We start from the raw sequence: 14,679 nt of genomic DNA on the forward strand, positions 1-14,679 counted from the left end.
TTTTTTTTTCTTGTCTATAGCAGCTGCTGGAGCTTTTACCTTTTTTCTTCAGAAAACCATAGCTCAGCATGCTGAAACTTTTGGAATTAAGCCTACTGATTTAGTATGAGAGCCAAAAACATCTTATTTTGTTTAATTGTTGCTTGATTCCTTATTTTAAAGGTATTCCTTCCTCTGATGCCTCTGTCTTAGTTATTATATTGTTATTTATTATAATGAAAAAAACACTGTCTTCTCCACTCCCCATCTCTCCCAATCAGTGCTGAGCCATAGCCCACACATGCGGTGCTAAAGATCTGTATTCAGCACAGATTAAATTCCTGAGCCCCAAGCAAGGCCGGGTTACAGTGCTGCCCTCCAGATTGTTTCTGCTTAATGACACTGGGATTACACCTGAGTCTCCAGAGAGACATGTTATTTATAAGGACTTGGTGGAAATCCTAGCAGGCCCAGAACAGTAACGAGTATGCAAATTCTGCAACTTAGTAGTTAAGACTGGACTTTCTTTTCATATGAGAAATCCTTTCTCATTTATAATCTCATTTTAAGAGAACATGCCCGTGGGGAGAAGTGGTGTTATGCTTACTTTTCAAATGAGGAAACTAAGGTACCATAGGGTTAGTGCTCCCCAAGGCCTCTTGACTGGTCAGCTGAAACTTCAGCCTAGGCCTCCTAAATCCAAGGTCCTACAGTTTGCCTCTGCTGGCCCCCACTCTTGCCATGTGGTCCCAGGAGAAATAGAAGCCCTCCAACATTATGTGAAGTGAAATGAGCCAGGCACAGAAATACTACATGCATGTGGGAACTAAAAAGGTTGATCTCATAGAAGTGGAGTGTAGAGTAGTGGCTATAAGAGATAGAGAAGGTTAGAGGGGAGGGGAGGATAGAGAGAGGTTGGTTAATGGGGACAAAATTACAGTTAGAAGGAATATGTTCTAGTGTGGTATAATACAGTAGGGTGACTATAGTTAACAATTTATTGTATATTTCAAAATAGCTAAATGAAAGGAATTTGAATGTTTCCAACACAAATAAATGAGGTGATGGTTATCCCAGTTACAATGTGCACTACACATTGTATATCTGCATCAAAATATCACATGTATCCCATAAATATGTACAATTATGTTTATCAATTCAAAATTTAAAAATAAGAATCCTTCTAGCTGAATGGTCTGAAGTTTTCCTGACCTCAGCAGTACCATGTATGAGAGGATAGGAGCAGGCATGGCCTAAGCTTGATGGAGAGGGTGGCACCTGTCTGAGGTCAGCAGGGCTCCAGCAGGTCATCAAAGTCCTCTGCTGCGCCTACTTGGTTATTTCCATCAGTGGAAGGTGGCAGGAATGACCATCTGAACAAAACATAATGGGAAAATCATTCCTATTTGACTTTGAAATGAAATATATAAATTTGCTTTTGTTCCTGGGTTTTAATTTATTTTTCTCCAGTATCAGTGGTAAATTCAACTCCCTAATTCTCTTTTCCTTCGCTGATATTAAAATAGAAATATATTTATTCTCCAACTACACATCCTATATAGGAGGAGACTGGGCTGATGAATAGGGAAGTAGACTGTCTATATATAAATAATCCGGGGTGGACTAATATCTATATACATTCCCATTTATAATTTCATGAGTGGGAAGACAAAAAAGGAGTTCTTTTGTGGGGGTGGGAAGATTCCTTATTTCTACCATGACAAAAATGACACACCGTGGGATTGTCATTCAAGACTGTACAAAATTGCTCAAACCAGATCCTCAGGAAATCTACCAAGCCCTTTGCAAAGGGCAGTGGCCCTCGAGGTGCCAAGGGACTGCTGCTTGGTTAAGCCACCATGCCTCATTAGACAGACTTGTTTTCCTTGTCAGTGTAGGCTCTTTCCTTAGGGAGTGCTCTGATCCAGTTTCAGAGAAGGCATTTGTGTTTGATGGAAATTGGCGGAGCGGGAAATACTGATTTGGAAGCTGTTGACTCTTGGAAAAAGGGAGTTAATTTAGATGTTGGTATTGATCAGTGATGCTAAATTTAGACAGTAGCTTGAGAGTCTCTTTTGAATATAGTCTCAAAAAAAAAAGAAGAAGGACACTTTAATTGAAATGCCATTAATGGGGGCAGAGAGGGAGAGGACAGTAATAGATTATGATACAACTATGTCATTAGAGCTCATAGATTAAAGGTTTAGATTTGATCATGGCCCATCATAACCTTAAGTTTTACCAAAATTATATTAAACTGAAGTACTGAAAAGAAAGGAAGGCACAGACGTTAGACTAAAAATTATGTTAATAGACTCAGAACACATGAAATTGATTGATGCAACTTATTTTCTTTCTGAGGGTTTATGTAGGACTTTATATCTAAGATAGATAGCCCAAACACCCCTAGAGAAATGGTGGACCTTGAAGGGAAACCACTCCACTGATTACAGCCCATGGAGCAGATCCCTGAACCACTCAATGCCAAATTACTCTCCAAACCCGAAAGAGTGCTCTGATAGCTACCAGGAAAATTACTACTATGGTGAAGATGACTTCACATCTATTAGATAATTCAGAAAGATTTGAAAGACCTACCTAATGAGCATAAAACTAGATGAATTTCCATATGTATTCCTGCAAAGCAGTGCATTTAGCAGAAAATAAGCTAAAATTGATTTATAAAATGTTGTGTCTCTAAGCTATGAGGAAAGAAGTTATATTTATTTGATTACTAAAGACATTGGCTTAATTTGCTTCTTTGCACCAAATGCTGGCCAAAATTTGCATATAATCAAGATGGACATTTAGGACAAAGGAGAAAATATTAGCATGTCCTTATTCTCCTGTGGAGAATACTGTGTTCAGTTCTGTTGGCTGAATATAAAAGAGAGGAATTGAAGTAGATCCAAAAGAGGGGCAGCCAACAGGACAAGTACTATCCTTTTGTTTCAAAATGGAGATAATTAAGAGGACATATGGCCACAGTCTATAAAACCATGAAGGATGAACACGTGCAGTCTCATAGACCATGGATTTTTAGAACTAAGGAACACTGGACATATGACAGGCTCCCTGCTACCATCTGAGGAGCTGATTATTTTTCCTGTGGCTAGAGTTTCAGAAACAACTATGCCTTGTGATAAATCATCTACAATAGCGGTCCTTAGAGTCAGTTGCCTTGAGTACAACCTCAAAGCTTTGCTGTAGGTATGACCTTGAGAACACAGCCATCTACAGGCGGCTTCCCAGCCTACATGGTTACAAGGCTCAGCCTGCCCAACTTAAATGGCATCACCATTTGTGGATATCCACATCCACTTACTCAAATCCATTCTCCTGACTTGGGCTTAGCTGAGCTTTCCTGACCTGAAGAAGCAGTAGATCTTCATGTACAGTTCCCCCTCAAGCTCAGACTGAGCTGAACTTTTGGCCTAGCTCTTAAGTCCCCAAGTAGTGATATTCTTTCAGTCCTTCATTTCTACTAACTGATTTTCTTGGATACCCTATAGATGTAGGGGCACTCTTTGAGTTTTGAAAGTAGTGTGGAATGTTAGAGCTGGAAATTATCTTTAAAGATCATCTAACCTATTAGGTAAATTGTTGCCTAGAATGATTGATCAATGTCAATATTCATTTTACAGTTTGAAAAATGCTTTTACATTAATTATTTTATTTTCTCTTTACCCCATCCCTTATGCAAGGAAAGTGTTCACATTTTACAGATGAGAAAACTGAGCCTTAGGGAGCTTAAATGATGTTTGCAATGTCACACAGCTCAAAATTAGTAGAACCAACATTTTCTCATTTTAATTATGATGTTTCTTAACTTGCACATATTTGTATGCTTACAGAAGAAAAACTAGCCAGTTTTATGAACCTGGAAGATTAAAAATACCAGTAATAGAAAATTATACCAACAAGGGTTATCAGTGATCAGAGTAAAAGGATAATGATGACAAAACAGCTAAGGAAGCTACATCACATCAGAATATGCCAGTAAGCTCATACAGATTCTGGAATAAAGCTCTCTTCTCATTAAGAGAGGTATAAATAATCACATCATTATCCAGCTTTTCTCCAAACTAAAAATCACCACCAGTACCATCATAATCATCAGACTTTACATTTTACACATTGTTGCATCAACCCTGCAATGCAGAAAGGGAAGGTACGATTATCCTTACTTTACAGATGAGAAAACTGAGACTCAGAGGGGTTAAGTGATTTTGCCAGGTAAGTAAAAAAGCCAGATTTCTGACTCCAAATTTTATGTTATTTCTCTACTATGCCAGTTCTATGTCCAGGACTGACTCATTCCTAGGGTTCAGCCCCACCCTGGAGCTAAGCCATAGATATAAACTACCATGCATTTTTAGCTTCCTAAAATCAAATCTCCCACTTTAAAGTCCTGGAATGCCTTTTTAAACAGCATTTAGTAAATAAAAATGAATAAGGAAATGATGTTATATAATTTAAAAAGTAGGTACTGAAACCCATGATGTTTCTAAATGGGAAGCTGGTAAGTAGGGATCCCACCCACCATAGCTATAACTCATGTTTCCTGTTGGCTGAAACTGGAGAGAAAAATTTTCTAACCAAACTGAAGAGACCCAAAGGGAGGCAAATTGTCCTACAGACATTGATGTGTGATGCACTTGGAGAAGTGGTTTCTCTGACACCCTCGAATGAATCTTCAGACCAAACAAAATGCAGTGAATCATGGCAGAGGGACACTGTGAGCTCCATTTCCCAAAGAGATGAGGCATTTGGGCATGCAGTCTGTGAATGCATGTGCCCAAAGTTACAGGCAATTTTTCAAAATCATTAGCACCTCTAGCCAACCAGCCACAGTCCACCAGTGACAACAGGGATTTCACGCGAACACTCTGAGCAGTTATTTCCTGTAACTAATTGCTTTACAGATTGGCATCTCATCTACAATCTGCTAGCTTGGCCATGAATTAACATCTCAATCCAAGTAGCCCAGCTTCAGTGGGATTTATGACCTGATGTTATCTATGCACAATAAGGCATGAGTCATTTTTTGCCCAGGGATGAAATTTGAGAGGTGCCTATGAGTTCTAGAGCATGAGACTGGGCTTGGTATTTTCTAATTGTTCAATGTGAGGAAGTAGAGGGGAGAAAAATATGAAAGCAAATCTGAAACAGATAGTGATGTCTTCTCCTTTGGCATGAGGTGACAGATGGGTGGTATTTACTGATCTTGAATTTTCAGAATAGCTTTTATTTCTTCTCCAAGAAAACTCTCAGACTCCCTAATAAAGAAAGTGTTTGGCAATGTTCTGGTGACCAGACACCAGGTAGGTTTTCAGAGCCTAACTCTTCCAGTTGCATTATTTGCTCTGACTTTATTAGCTGGATAATTGCCACATCCCCATTTCACCTAGAACTGTCTAGACAGTGTCGGCTGTTCCTTCTTCTATCCTAATATTCCCTCGTTGAGTTTTCTTTCTTCCAGTGATTTTTAACATCACATAGAAGTTGTATTCAGCCTACCAATGGCCTCTAAATAATTTAAGTCAATTATATTATAGCTTACTCCCCTTTTTCTGATGATCCAGAATATGGGTTATTACTTCTATTTTGCTTGTTTTCTTTCTCTTTTCTCCTTTTTTGGGGTTGTTTACCTACTGAAGTTCAAACCTGCTTACTCTTGGTTATTTTGCAAGGTAGAGGAAATTAGACTCACTGCTCAGGTGTGACCTGGGTATTCTCGATTACTTCAAAAACTACACCACACCCATTATATGCAAAGTACTGTGCTAGGTACTATGTGAGACTAAAATACAACTAATATATTGCCCCAGATTTCAGGAAGTTTATGTTCTCAGTGGGGAATGAAACATAGGTTGAAATAAAGAAACCAGGAAGTCTGTGGTGAATACCATAACGGTGGTACGTACAAAATGATATGCCTGCACTAGATGAAGAAGAGATTGTTTCTAGCAGGAGAGATTAGGTGCAAAAGATTTCCATAAGTTGTTGTTATTTGAACTGGACCTTATAAAAAAAGAAAAGGATACCAACAGATGGAATTTATTTATTTATACCATCCTATGTTCCAGAAGGAAGTTTAGACATGCATACAGTACAACCACGTTAAGTAATATTTACACTATGTGGGTAAGGAAATTGGGACAGAGGGGTGACGTGGAGCTGGGAATAAAGCAGGTACATAAAATAAGTATCTTATGAAACAGGTACTCTGTATGATTGGGGAGATGACCATTTTAATTATGGAGACATTTGCTGTCCTCTCTCCAACAGAAGATAAAAGATAGTGAGCTCTCCAACTGAAGTCCCCATGAGAGGAGGCAACAGCTCTGGGGAAACTGCGGAAGGCCATTCACCTGTGTGCTTGTCCCGATTCCCTAGGTTCTGGGATGGATCCGCAATGGAGAGTCAATGCTCAACGCCAGCCTGGTCAATGCCAGCTCTTTGTCGGAAGCAGAGCAGCTGCAGCGGGAGCACGAGCAGTTCCAACTGGCCATCGAGGTAACACCCAAATCTGGCTGCACTGTCCTCCCTTCGCCTTTCTGCTCTGTACCTCAGGCAGGGTGATTCTCAGGTGTGGGTGTTCCTTCAGGCAGCGAAGGCTGTACCTCTTCTAGTAGAATGGTCCAGGGAGCCTTCCTCTTACCCAAGAATTGATAGGGAAGCAAATGCAAGGGTTCATCCCCCAGGGAGGCCTGGTATTAGAAAACAAGTATTCACACTTCATATGAGAATCTTTGTTACCTATCAGTACCTTCAACCTTTAAGGCCACTGGTACATTGGTTTTTTTATACATTCTAAATATGTACCATGTGAGGAAATGTAAAACTAAAAGTTTAGAAGTCACTTCCGGTGCAAATCACTCAGGTTTGAGGATAAACAAGTGCAAAGGTCATTATAAATTAGGATCCTATTTTTAACCATTTGGTTTACATGTAACCCTTAGATACTATTGTCAGAGTCTGCCTTTTAACAAGGATAATGAGCATTGGAGCAGATTGCACCAGATATTTTTACCCTGCTGAAAGTAGTTGTTCAATAATGCTGGTAGAACAATATTTAAAGAATAAACTGCAACCAGAAGAAGCTCATCAACAGGGGCTTTTTAGAAGGCTATTTAAAAATAAAACTTCATTTATGATAATCTAATATAAATTTTGTCTTGCTTTAAGCACCCTTAATTATCCTTTTTAACTAGGACATTGTCCTTCCCAGAGAGACTTGAACTGATTGCTTTAGAGTGGTGTAGGAAAAAGAGTAGGAAATGGGACGTGGGAACTATATTAAAAATAAAATAAGTTAATTACCAATGGGAAAAGAGACAGAATGAAAACTTCAAAGACATTCATTACTTATGGTTCAGTATAGAATTCAACCCACTTCTGAGTGTGTAAGAAATGCAAAGATGTTATCTTTTACTAAAAAAAAATTGTTAATGAGTCATTTCTACGACAATCATGGCAAAATAATAAAATTTTAATTGCCTGTGTCTTTTTATGCAGTAATCCAACTGATTGCTAGATATTTTTAAGCTAGTGTTGATTGATTGCAACCATTTAATTTCCCAGAAACCATCTTGGATGTATAAACAGTGTTAAGATGCATGATATTTTCTTAGGAACCATTACTAGTACTAGAAGAACTGTCTGGGATTTGAGATTTAAAAACAAACTTCATATTGCACACACAGCATCAGCAAATCATTTTCTAAGGCGGAATTAACCAAAGGAAATGAGTTTTATTATCATCAGCTGTCTCTATTGTAGCTTTCTGACACACCGAAATATCACAGTGTTAGGATGTATTCACTATAAAGAAAAAATCAGGATTGGGGTTATAATCAAGAATCGGGGCCAGACATGGTGGTTCACGTGTGTAATCCCAGCAATTTGGGAGGCCAAGATGGGCAGACCTCTTGAGATCAGGAGTTCAAGACCAGCCTGGCCAAATGGTGAAACCCCATCTCTACTAAAAATATAAAAAAAAAAAGTAGCCAGGCATGGTGGTGGGTACTTGTAATCCCAGCTACTCGGGAGGCTGAGGCAGGATAATTGCTTGAACCCAGGAGGTGGAAGTCGCAGTGAGCTGAGATTGCGCCACTGCACTCCAGCCTGGGTAACAGAGTGAGACCCTGTCTCAAAAACAAAAAAAGAATTGGGCACATAGCAGTCAAGTTCCCATAGTCATAAGCAGCAACGAAGAAAATGAAGGCTGAGCGATCAGATTAGAGGTATAGCACAGTTATGAGGCATGCTGGGCAGAATGAAGACAGCTCTTGGCCATACCTCCTCTTTATCTTCAATGAAAAGGTTTGCCTCAATCAAATGGTGGGCAAGTAAGACCAAGTGTCATAACACACTTAAGCATCTCAATGAGCTTTTGAGGAAGCATGGGTAAATGTATTCACAGTGCTTGAAATGACTATATTCCACATGACTGCATATGCAATATGTATTCATTTGTGTTAGACACCATTTCATCTTTACAGAATAGAGGCTCACTAAGCATAAACACCTCTTAATCAGTTCTGGGTTTCTATCTGGATACAACTTGATCAAATATTCTTGGAATTGATGTTGAGATATAGGCCACTTAGTCTCGAGAGGGCATGGCAGAACAGTTAGGATTTCTAGAAGATATTGGGAATGAAAGGTAGGCAGAGTCTGCATTGCCTAGAACAATGAAGGGAATGGAACCAGAATTGCAACATATGCTCCTTCTCCAGGTGGCCTGTGCTTCTCCTTAAATGTTTCTGTTCAGACTAGGTTCTCCATCAGAAGGAAAATATGCCAGGGAAGATAAGCTATTTCAAAGGGAGTGAAAGCAGTTGGGTTTGGCTTAACCCATTTTGACAGTGTTACTAGAGGCCTTTACAATGATTGTTGGTGGGGAGCATAATTTGACTTCTTTCTTGAATCCTAAGAAAGGACGCCGGGTTCCATCAGGGAAAATAAAAAAGTAAATAAAAAATAAAAAGTAAAAAAGTAAATAAAAAGTTAATAAATAAAAATGATTAAAAAAAAGGAACTTCTGGTCAGATGTGGTGGTTCTTGCCTGTAATCCCAGCACTTTGAGAGGCTGAGGCAGAGGATCATTTGAGGCCAGGAGTTTGAGACCAGCCTGGGCAGACAGCAAGATCCCATTTCTACAAAAAGTGAAAAATTAGCCAAGTGTGATGGCACACACCTATAGTCCCAGCTATCCATCTACTTTGGAGGCTGAGGCAAGAGGATTGCTTGAGCCCAGTTCAAGGCTGCAGCAAGCCATGATTGCACCATTGCACTGCACTTCAGCCTCGGTGATAGATCAAGACCCTGTCTCAAAAAAAAAAAAGAAAGAAAGAAAGAAAGAAAATAGACCTTTTACATATATATGTATCTCCTCAAGGGATATGTAAATAACATGCAGATTATGTATTGAAGTGAATTATCTCCTGCACTGTTATGCCCCCCAGTGAAGTAATTAAGGGATGATGTAGGAGGTTACTTTCTAGCTTTATTAACCTGCCAAATTTATTCCTTCAACTGGAATCTTTTTCAACTGATTATTAATGTTTTAAATGATTGCATTGTTAGCTGAGATTTGTGTTACATGAAGTTTCTTTTCATGTGCTGTCTATACTTGATCTGTAAAATGGGACTGCAGTAGTAACCTCCTTCGAAAACTCAACGTACAATTTTATTATTCTATTTGTAAAGGAAATTTATGAACCAATTAGTGAGCAGATTGATACATAACTTCTGTTTCTCTACTACAGAAACTGAAATGTCCTTAAAATCTAGAGTGCGGCAAGGAAAAAGAAAGAAGTGGGGACAGGAGTTAGGGTCGTGAGAGATTAGCTAATAAAAATGTATGATATTCTTTTTTAAAATATGCTTTAAAAATAATAATGTATTAATGGTCATGACAAAATGGATCAGTCATTTAAAGCTCTTTAACTTCTCTGCATCTTTCCACTCACGCCTCACTCCACCCCCTCCCATACCACGCCTGGGTTGTTCCCACGGACCTTTCTCTCCTCTCCTTGTGCCCAGTCCCTCTTTCATGCCACTTCCTTGCAGAAGACGCACCAGAGTGCCCTGCAGGTACAGCAGAAAGCCGAGGTGCTGCTCCAGGCCGGCCACTACGATGCCGATGCCATCCGGGAATGTGCTGAGAAGGTGGCCCTCCACTGGCAGCAGCTCATGCTGAAGATGGAAGACCGGCTAAAATTGGTCAATGCCTCTGTGGCCTTTTATAAAACTTCTGAACAGGTGAGGGAAAGGACTGTGGGGCTTGTGGGGCTGAGATTGCCAGGGGGCCATTTTCTGCCTTGCAGTGTAAATGTGCAGTACTTATGTCAGCGAGAAGCCTGTCCTTTCAGTACTAACATTTGAAGAATAGTTTGTGGAAACACCACAGTTGACTTTCTTATCATCCTTTCCATTTGAGCACTGGACTATGGGGTTTGTCTCATAAATTTCTGAAACTCACCAGATCTATAGGGAGGTGTTGAAATAGAAATTGGGTGTATACTAAATGTCAGATTTGGGCAGTATATTAGTCAGCTGTTACCACCATAGTGCTGTGTAACAAAACAACCCAAAACTCAGTGACATAAAACAATAAACATTTATTTTTTTCTTAAGTGTCTTAGGTTCAGTTGATCTTGGCTGAACTTGGTAGAACTAGGCTTCGAGCTGCAGACTGGGTCTAGATCTGTTCCCATGTCTCTTGTCCTCCTTGACCTGAAGCCATCTCAGGCACATTTATAGTTAAAGGCAGGAATGCAAGAGTCCAAAATCTACCATACAAGTGCATTTCAAGTCTTTGCTTGTGTCATATTCTCTTTCATCTCATTGGCTAAAATAAGTCACATGGCCAAGCCAACATTAGTGAGGCAGCAATGCCTCCTGTGAAGGTTGGGAGAGGAGAATGAATAGTTGCTGAACAATAATTAAATCTACCACAGTTAGGCATTATGCACTACTTGAAAAACACATGGTTTTTTCATTCCTTGGGCCCCCAGTCTAATGGAGGAAACACAGCTCTCTGTCACTGGGGAACTAGAAACACACCAGATAAGATGATGCTGCTGTGGGAGAAAAGGCAGGAGCTGGACAGCAGGGCCATAACGATGCAGTGTGTTACCCTTTCACCTGTACAGCAATATGCACAGGGCTAAGAGGATTTTTAAAATGATTTGGGTGCTGTTAGGGAATTCTTTTTATGAAACAGGTTTAAAACAGGAGTAATTTTACTCAGTGTATAGTAGTTTCCTTCTCTGAATTGTTCCCTGGTATAAATAAATCAGAGAATCATTCTCCTTGGATGACTTACAGGGACCATCGGAAAGTCTTCCTTGGAGCAAATATGACATGCGCATCAGAGGGCCCTGCAGCCAGGGTGAGAGTCTCCACCCCTTCTCTCAGTCCTTTCTGTTGCTTCAGAGGGATGACTCCTTTGATGGCCACAGAAGTGAGGAGCTGCAGACTAAGATGATAGAGAGCTTCCCCAGTTGATCCCTAGATTCAACACAGTCTCAATCAAATCCCAGCAAGCTTTTTTTTTTGTAGAAATTAATACATTGATTCTAAGATCTATATGGAAATAAAATGCAAATGCAAAGAATACAAATGCAAAGAAACTAGAACAGCCAAAACAATTTTGAAAAGGAAGGGCAAACTTGGACAAGTCACACTGCCTGATTTAAGGACTTATTCTAAAGCAGCAGGGATCAAGACAGAATCGTATTTGGTATAAGAATAAACACAATGAGACAGAATAGTGGTTATAGAAATAGATCCACATATATACAGTCAGTTGATTTTTGACAAAAAAATTCAATGAGTGAAGGAAAGTCTTTTCAGCAAAGGATGCTGGACAACTGAATATCCATATGGAAACAAATGAGGCTTAATTCCTGTCTAATGTTATACACAAATGTTAATTTGAGATGGATCAAGATGGTGAAGGACACTGGAGTAAGAGTCAAGAAATTTTACCCTGAAGTGACCTTGCCGAAGGTTACTTTACCCCTCTGGATTTCTGTTTCCTGTCTTGTTAAAGTATTTCTCATTTCTTCTAACTCCCAAATTGTTTGCTTCTAAGTTCAGTCCTATCATGGGACAGATCTCAAGTACTCTTTTTCTTAAAGTTTTTGCATGTCTTTAAGCTGTTTTATCTCAAAACATGAGCTGCCTGCACGTTTCAGGCCTTGCAGAAAGAAAGGTGTGATGCTAGAGATGGGACTAGAGAAGTCACCTCAAGTTTGGTGACAGATCTTCTCATGACATGAGAAGCATGTCTGGCTATGAGAGCGTTCTTCCTGGGACAGCTTTCAGCACATCTTTCAGTTCAGTTCATAACTCAATGAATGCCCTATGCAAAGACATCTTTCATCTGGTTGGGCACGGAGGCTCATTCCTATAATCCCAGCACTTTGGGAGGCCAAGGCAGGTGGATCACTTGAGGTCAGGGGTTCAAAACCAGCCTGACAAACATGGTGAAACCCTGTCTCTACTAAAAATACAAAAATTAGCTGGATGTGGTGGTGGGCGCCTGTAATCCCAGCTACTCAGGAGCCTGTGGCAGGAGAATCCCTTGAACCTGGGAGGCAGAGGTTGCATTGAGCCGAGATTGCACCACGGCACTCCAGCCTGGGTGAAAAAACTAGATTCCGTCTCAAAAAAAAGAAAAAAAAAAAGATGTCTTTCATCAAAAGACTTTCTCAGAGAAGGCCAAAGATAGTCATAGCAGTTCTTCCCTACTGCCATATCCAAACAAGTAATCAAAGTCTATTGAAGGAAATCCAATCATTCCCAAAGTCTATTGAAGGAAATCCAGTATCCATGGGGTATTTGTTCCAGGACCCCTCGCAGATATGTACATTCTCCCATGTAATTTAAATCATCTCTGGATTACTTATAATACCTAAGTATTATAGTAAATAGTTGTTATACGCTATTGTTTTTATTTGTATTATTTTTTATTGCTGTACTTTTTAACTAAGTATTTTCAATCCATAGTTGGTTGAATCATGGATGTAGAACCCACAGATTTGGAAGGATGGCTGTATAGGTATATGAGTTTCAATTTTCTGCATCCTCCTCCAGGCCCTGATACTAGGCTGCCTTGGGTTTTCCACTATGGGACCCAGGCTAAATTTCCCTCCAAACTCCCTTCAAAATGCTTTTGCTCTCTTCTGAGCTCATTTATAAGGTCACTTAGCATGACCTCTCAGCATCTTTAGAACTAAAAAGCTTCTTAACTGTCTTTTAGGTTAACCCAAATTTGTTACCCCTCTACAGGAAATGTGTATTTTGTAATAGAGGTTCTGGAGATGTCATGTCTTATGGTGGGATTTTTGAGACATTTTTCCCCAGGGGAGGAAAAAGATGACATTCATTTATGGCCTGTAAACCATACAACATAGGCAACTTCCTCCTTTGTCTCTGCTTGAGGCTCCTTACTATGGGACAAGTACAGATGGTCGGATAAGTCAAGTATCTTCTCCAAACCTCATTTCCTGTTCTATCTAATTTATAGTTATTGTGAAATTATAACAATATAATGTGTAAAAACACTGAAACTCCAAAGATACTAGACTGTCTTACTTTCTTACTTTACCTACTATTCCTAGGTAATGTCATCAACTCCCATAAAAAGATGATTCCAAAATGTGTATCTCCAGTCATCATGTCTCCCAGGTTTCAGACACAGGACTGTCACTGCCTCCTGGATTTCTCTTAGATGTCTCAGAGGCATTAAACTTCTAATGAAAAATGTCATATGTGTAGGCTTCTATAGGCTGAAGGTCCTCAGAGAATAATTCCTGAATAATTAATTTACTGAGTCTTTTCTTCCATGATTCACTAGGTGTGTAGTGTCCTGGAGAGCTTAGAGCAAGAATACCGGAGAGATGAGGACTGGTGTGGTGGACGAGATAAGCTGGGGCCAGCGGCAGAGATCGACCATGTCATTCCCCTCATCAGCAAACATTTGGAACAAAAGGAGGCCTTTCTTAAGGTCAGAGCACATTGTCATGCAAGGGCTCAGACTCCTGGCCTTGGCCGCCTTGTTCTTTCATCCTCTTTCTCTTTCTCTTTTCTTTCTTTCTCTTTCTCTCTCTTTCTCTTTCTCTCTCTTTCTCTTTCTCTCTCTTTCTCTTTCTCTTTCTCCTCCTCTTCCTTCTTCTCCTTCTCTCTCTCTCTCTCTCACACACACACACACACACACACACACACACAGCTTCAAACATGCTTCCCAGCCCCTCTTTTTTTCTAACCTCTTCCCTAAAGGGGTAAGGGAATGTAATGAAGATGTTGACTGGTTAATTTCAAAGGGTGAAAGGTTACATTTCCAACATTTATTTCTCTCTTGCCCTTTTTGTATAGTTAGGCGATCAGGATACACTGTTACTACTACTGCAATCTTCAGATATCCCAGTATCCCGTGGATGTTGTTAACTGAGAAAAAGACATGCTTTCATTCAGTTGTGTTTGGCTAATTAAATTATTTTTTGATAGTAATATCAAAAAGATATAAGCTTAGATATAAAACATGATTAAAATATTTTATAAATGGAAGATGCAAAAATTAGGGTAAGAATTAAAGAAATGAATTTGGATGCCCTATTTATTTATCAATCTAGCAATTACCAATTACCAACACACATGACACTGTTCATTCGTCTGTATTAA

General features: G+C 39.6%; 1 protein-coding gene across 28 annotated transcripts in view; it reads left to right on the forward strand.

Moving 5' to 3' along the window:
- The window catches only part of KALRN (kalirin RhoGEF kinase), a 688,751-nt gene that overhangs the window by 385,892 nt on the left and 288,180 nt on the right, over positions 1-14,679 (forward strand). For 20 of the 28 annotated variants that reach the window (XM_031009044.3, XM_031009045.3, XM_031009050.3 and 17 more), the window contains 3 exons: positions 6,379-6,498; positions 10,033-10,251; positions 13,856-14,005. In XM_031009044.3, coding sequence (XP_030864904.1) covers positions 6,379-6,498; positions 10,033-10,251; positions 13,856-14,005 — 489 coding nt within the window. The remainder of the gene's footprint in view (positions 1-6,378; positions 6,499-10,032; positions 10,252-13,855; positions 14,006-14,679) is intronic. The other 8 variants (XM_031009047.3, XM_031009049.3, XM_031009055.3 and 5 more) reach the window with 1 other exon arrangement.

This window comes from Gorilla gorilla, chromosome 2, assembly GCF_029281585.2.
Source record: "Gorilla gorilla gorilla isolate KB3781 chromosome 2, NHGRI_mGorGor1-v2.1_pri, whole genome shotgun sequence".
NCBI classification, from domain to species: domain Eukaryota; kingdom Metazoa; phylum Chordata; class Mammalia; order Primates; family Hominidae; genus Gorilla; species Gorilla gorilla.